Raw genomic sequence first — 6,517 nt, forward strand, 5'->3', positions numbered from 1 at the left:
GTTCATCCAATCTGTAATGGCAGACATGCATTTAGTCAAGGCATGAATGGCAGTGGTTTGGCTAGGCTCGACAGAGATATATAGTTGAGTGTCATCGGCATAGCTATGAAAATCAACATTGTGCTCTCTGATGATGGAGCCCAGGGGCAACATATAGAGAGAGAAGAGGAGAGGGCCCAAGCAACTACCCTGAGCAACTCCAAAAGGCAGATCATACTTGTTGGAGACGTATTCTCCGATGGTGACAAAACAGTTGTCTTCCTGTAATATATGTTTTTGAACCACTCTAAGACGTGACCGGACAAGCCTACCCAAGATTCAAGGCGGTCAATTAGTATGTTGTGGTCTATCGTGTCAAAGGCGGCACTGAGGTCGAGGAGGATAAGTGCTGAAACTTTGTTTGCGGCAGTGTTGAGCCTAAGATCACTTATTATTTTGGTTAGTGCTGTTTCGGTGCTATGGTTGGCTCTAAAGCCTGATTGGAATTTTTCCAAGATATCATTCCCAGCCAGATGTTGATTAAGCTGTTTAAATACAACTTTTTCTAGTACCTTGCTTATAAAGGGGAGGTTTGATATAGGTCGGTAGTTGTTTAAAGAATTCTGATCTAAATTTGTCTTTTTTAGGAGTGGCTTTACCATGGCTGTTTAGTTGAGTGTGATGCTGAGGTGTTGATGTCCAAAAAGACCTGTGGGAAAAGAAAAAGATCTGATAGAGGCAGGGACAAAGGACATTTTCCCTGCTCCACCTGTGGAATATCATTCACACTTCGGTGTAACTTGAAGAAACATAAAACCGTGCACAGCAAGAACAAATAACACGTGTGTCGTCTGTGTGGAAAAAGCTTCTCACGCTCAGACTTTCTCAAGAACCACATGCTGATTCATACCACTGGAAGGGGGAAAGTACGAAACAGAGGACAGCGGTTCCGAGAGAAAAGTGGCCGAGTGTCATGTGATGTTTGCGGGAAGAGCTTTGTTGACGTTCTTGCATTGCAGCATCACCAGAAAAGGCACACAGAGGACCGGCCCTTCAAGTGCCACCAGTGCAGCAAAGAGTTCAAAGTTCAGCCAGACTTCATGTCACACTTGAACATGCACACGGGTTTGAAGCCATATGTGTGCAAAGAATGTGGACAGGGCTTCACCAGGTTAGACAGCCTTCAGAAACACCTACGTGCACATACTGGAGAGATGCCTTTCTGCTGCCCTCACTGCCAAAAGAAATTTCAGACAAAATGGGGACTGACATGTCACCTGAAAAAATGCACAGATTAACAACTTCTTCATGTAGACACGGGACAGAAACCTGAAAAACACCAAAGTTACCTGAAAAAAGACAGATGTGCACAGATGGACAACAGCAGGTGCGCACCCATAATGCCAAGGCCAACAGTGCCAAAGCGTCACTGCTGTCCACACTGCAAAAAGAAATTTAAGTTGAAACGGACACTAACACGTCACATGGGAAAATGTGAAGTTGCATTAACATTGAGTTGACTACAAAAAAAATGTTTGTTTGTTTGTTTGTTTACTGATAGGCTCCAGCTGAAGGATGTGCCTTAATAGCTCTTGGTTTAATAAAAAAATAATCATGTGTTTACTCTGACTTGTTTCTAATCCACTTTTCTCCGTCATACCTGTGTCAGCACAGGACTAGGGGTGTAATTCCATGAATCTGGCTCAGTAGTAAACCAGGTCAAGTTAACTTTGTTGTAGTGGTAAATCACCAGGAGCAAGGAGTCCTCATTTTAATGAAATGACATCAATGGGCCATCTTTCAGCAGGTTTACCACTCCCTGTAGGTCGATTTAACCATGTTCTTGAATGCCCTCTGATTTCTTTGACTCATTCTTGCGTACACACTTCACCATTTCAATGCAAAATTCTAACCAGAAGGCATCATAATTTTGCATTGCGCATGTCCGCTGTGCAGACTGCTCAGAAATGCACCATCACAAATGCGGCCAATGTCTCAAATATGTTGTGTGACATGGAAAGTATTGTCACCTCTGGCGTGGCTAGCAGAAGTCAGAGCCAGCACAGTGCTGGCAACAGGTGTGCTGTAAATGTGTTTTGTTCTTTTAAATCTATGATTGACTTTTTTAAGGAAAAAGTGGATTTGGAAAGGGTGGATTTGATGAGTTGCTTGGCCAAAGGAGTAGAACGTCACTAAAAATGGTGTTTAAAAAGTATGTGAAGAGATTGAGATCTGTAGCCTATTGATTCTGTATGACTACAGACAGAGCCATTTGAGAATGAGACATGGGGCATTAATAATGTCAGTGTCAGTCACTCTCCGGTTCAGAAGGTGGCGCCATTGCACCATAATTTGTTTGATAACATTAATCACATACAAGAAGAAGTTAAAAAGAAAAACATACACACACGAATGCACGATAGAAAGTACCAAACAAGACACATGATGGTCGTTAAACAATCAATCAATGATGTATGAGACGGAGAGAAAGATAAGTGGTGAGTTCAGTAGAACTATTTTAATAACAGAATTCCTACACGTAGAGTAAGTTATCCTAATCACTGTGTAGCCTGCGTCAAAATCCCAACGAGAGCGTTCAGGTGTTTGTACAATTTTAAGAAGTGGTGAAGGATCACTCACTGTCACCGCTCATCTGTTTAGAAGGTGCACTTTCAGGGTTGAATGGGACTTTGATACAAAAAAGAGAATCTCCTCGCACTTCAAGTCTTTTTGTGTAAAACTTCATCAGGCCTGATGAAGGTCTAAGATGTAAGTATTTTTATTTAGAAAATTTTCAAGAAGACGAAAAACATGCTACAGCAAGTGTTTGCGGCATAAATAGCAAAAGCAAGCAAATGTTATGAAGGGAGCTCACGACATGCGCGTTGGTCACATGTTATACAATGGCATAGGCCTACCCTGTCACTTCATCATAACATATTTGAGTGCCCTCTACTAAACTCATCACGCGGCCCAGTGGTTGAAAGTATTATTAAATTGCCACAGATACAGTACAATTGTAGCATAGGGAAACGGCCTCGGCTTGAATGTTATAATTATCTGTGTAAATCCAAAAGTCAGGTGTTTTTTGTGCAAAGCTGACCTTCCAAGCTTTCTGTATCAGACCTTCATCAGGCCTGATCATGTAATTCTTTAAATGGCATACTATCAAAAAAACCTGTCACTTCATAGAAAGTGTTTGGGTGCCATCATCAAGAGGCCCAGTGACGTCCTGGGTTAGAAAACACTATTAAATTGGCATGTACAATTATAGCATAGGGAAACTGCCTCAGCTTTGTTGTATGTGACAATCTGTGTAAATATATTAGTCTGGTATTGCATTGCATACAACTCAGAAAAGTGGTTAAAGTGCTAAATACCAGACTTTCAGGCATGTAAATATCTCTGATGCCTTTCCCTTTTGACTCTTTAAAGGTTGGAAGAATGCTAAAATGAAAACAAGAGAAGCCATCAGACAGAAGGTCAGACTACGGACATAAACCAGTTAAACAGCAACTGCTGCAACATATGGCAGAAAGGACGAACAGGAGCATCGCATTACCAGTCAGACAGTCAATGGAGGCTGTTGAGATGTCATCACCCCGTGATGTGAAGATGAAGGAAGAGTGGGACAACATGGGTGGCACAGACTGCGAGGCAGCATTATCCATGCCATGGCCTATCAAATCAGAGCCTGACGTAGGCCTATGCTTTTCTGATCCACAGTCACACCCAATAGAGACTGGTTGCTGTGGCCTGGATAGCAGTGGGAATGAAGTTAAGGTTTTGGACATTAAAAGTGAGATTGAGAGTTGTAGTGTGGGTGGCTCTGAAAACGAATGTAAGCCTCTTGACATTAAAACTGAGATAAAGTCAGAGCTGACTGAAGAGTACCAACCTTCAGAACTTACTAGATGTGTGGCGGATTCACCAGAGAACCATGTCATGCCAAAAGAGGAGAGCATTGTTGGCGATGAGCCTGGCAGTGATGCTCAGAAGGATGCAGAGGGCAGTATGAATATAAAGAGTCTGGAAGAAATGCAGGAAGTTGAGTGTGATGCTGAGGTGTTGATGCCCAAAAAGAAAAGAAAAAGATCTGATAGAGGCAGGGACAAAGGACCTTTTCCCTGCCCCACCTGTGGAATATCATTCACACTTCGGTGTAACTTGAGCAAACATAAAGTCGTGCACAGCAAGGAGAAACCACACGCGTGTCATCTGTGCGGAAAAAGCTTCTCACGCTCAGACTATCTGAAGAACCACATGCTGATTCACACCACTGGAAAGGGAAAAAAACGAAATAGAGGACCTAAAGCTTCATGTGATGTGTGCGGGAAGACTTTCGCTGACGTGTTTGTATTGCGGCATCACCAGAGAAGACACTTTGAGGACCGGCCCTTCAAATGCGACCTGTGCAGCAAGGAGTTCAAAGTACGACCAGACTTCCTGCTACACCGGCAGGCGCACACGGGTGTTAATTCATTCAGGTCATATATGTGCAAAACGTGTGGACAGCACTTCACCAGGTTGCAAAGTCTTCAGAAACATCAGATTGTCCATACTGGTGAGACACCTTTCAGCTGTCCTCACTGCCAGAAGGAATTTAAATCTAAATGGGGACTGACATGTCACCTGAAGAAATGCACAGACACACAACCTCTGTGGCGCCCACCCATAAAGCCAAGGCCAATCCGGCCAAGGCGACACGGCTGCCCACACTGTCAAAAGAAATTTCAGATGAAGTGGATACTAGAACGTCATTTGGTAACATGCAAAGTGGCATTAATGTTTGGCAGTGATGTTCAGAAGGATGCAAAGGCCAGTGTGAATAAGGAGAGTCTGGAGGAAAGACCGGAAACTGAGTGTGATGCTGATGTGGTGATGCCCAAGAAATCACACCAAGATGGACGTAGCTCCTCCAGTAAAGCTGATGAAGCAGCAGAGACTCTCCCTGAAAGCTCGAGGAAGCGACGTGGGAGAAAAAAGGGCACTGACAGACGCAAGGAGGAAGGACCGTTCCCTTGCCTCACATGTGGAAAATCATTCAAAATTCAGAGTTCCTTGTCCAGACATAAAAACCGACACGCCAGAGATGAAAGTGACAGAGTGTCATGTGATGTATGTGGGAAGAGCTTCATTGGCGTGCTCGCATTGCGGCATCACCAGAAAAGGCACACAGCGGAGGCCAAGGCCAGTGTGAATAAGGAGAGTCAGGAGGAAAGACAGGAAACTGTGTGTGATACTGACGCGGTGATGCCCAAGAAATCACACCAAGATGGACATGGCTCTGACAGCGAAGCTGATGAAGCAGCAGAGGTGGTCCCTGAAAGCTCGAGGAAACGACGTGGGAGAAGAAAGACCAATGACAGACACGAGGACAAAGGACCGTTCTCCTGTCCCACATGTGGGAAATCATTCAAATTTCAGACTTCCTTGTACAAGCATGAAATCCGGCACGGCAGAGACAAAAGTGGCCGAGCTTCATGTGATGTATGCCGGAAGAGCTTTGTTAACGTTCTTGCATTGCGGCATCACCAGAAAAGGCACACAGAGGACCGGCCCTTCAAGTGCCACCAGTGCAGCAAAGAGTTCAAAGTTCGGCAAGACTTCACATCTCACATGAAGACACACACAGGTTTGAAGCCATACGTGTGCAAAGAATGTGGACAGGGCTTCACCAGGGCGCACAGCCTTCAGAAACACCTACGTGCACATACTGGAGAGATGCCTTTCAGTTGCTCTCACTGCCAAAAGAAATTTCAGACAAAATGGGGACTGTCGAGTCATTTGAAAAAATACAGATGTACACAGATGGACAACAGCTGGTGTGCACCCATAATGCCAAGGCCAACAGTGCCAAAGCAGCACTGCTGTCCACAATGCAAAAAGAAATTTAAGTTGAAACGGATACTAACACGTCACATGGAAAAATGTGAAGTTGCATTAACATTGAGTTGACTCAAAATATGTATATTTTTTGTTATATGTTTTGTTTGTTTGTTTGTTTACACATATGCTCCAGCTGAAGACTCATGGCTCAATAAAAATTGTGTGTGTACACTGACTTATTTATTTGAATCCACTTTTCTTAGTCATACCTGTATCAGCACAGGACCAGGGGTGTATTCCAAGAACCTGGCTCAGTAGTAAACCAGGTTAGTTTAACCTTGTAGTACTGGTAAATCACCTTAAAGAAGAGCCAAGAGTCCTCATTTTCTTAATCAAATGACATAAATGGGCCATCTATTAGCAGGTTTACCACTTCCTGTACATTCATTTAACCATGTTCTTGAATACCCTCTGATCTCATTCTCATTATGGGCGTGTACGTGACGGCGCATCTTTGTGCATGCGCCATTCATCCTTTCAAGGCAAAATTCTAACCAGAATGCATTAGAATTTTGCATTGCACATGCCCACTGTGCAGACTGTGCCGAAATGTGCCATCACAAATGCGTTCGATCAAATGTCTTGTGTATGTTGTTCTGACATGGCAAGTATTCTCAACTCTGCCGTGGCTTGCAGAAGTCACTTCAGA

The 6,517-nt window shown here is 43.7% G+C and overlaps 1 protein-coding gene across 2 annotated transcripts; it reads left to right on the plus strand.

Annotated features, from left to right (window-relative positions):
• The first annotated feature begins 2,306 nt into the window (after nt 1-2,306).
• On the plus strand, nt 2,307-6,037 carry LOC134441606 (zinc finger protein 808-like). 2 transcript variants are annotated; one of them, XM_063191985.1, is made up of 2 exons: nt 2,307-2,748; nt 3,415-6,037. In XM_063191985.1, the coding sequence occupies exon 2, from the start codon at nt 3,508-3,510 to the stop codon at nt 5,935-5,937; it is 2,430 nt and encodes an 809-aa protein (XP_063048055.1). In that variant the 5' UTR covers nt 2,307-2,748; nt 3,415-3,507; the 3' UTR covers nt 5,938-6,037. The 2 variants fall into 2 exon arrangements, with proteins under 2 accessions (XP_063048055.1, XP_063048054.1); XM_063191984.1 differs by having other exon boundaries at nt 2,307-2,477.
• The last annotated feature ends 480 nt before the right edge of the window (nt 6,038-6,517 follow it).

This window comes from Engraulis encrasicolus, chromosome 24 (genome assembly GCF_034702125.1).
Source record: "Engraulis encrasicolus isolate BLACKSEA-1 chromosome 24, IST_EnEncr_1.0, whole genome shotgun sequence".
Taxonomy (NCBI): domain Eukaryota; kingdom Metazoa; phylum Chordata; class Actinopteri; order Clupeiformes; family Engraulidae; genus Engraulis; species Engraulis encrasicolus.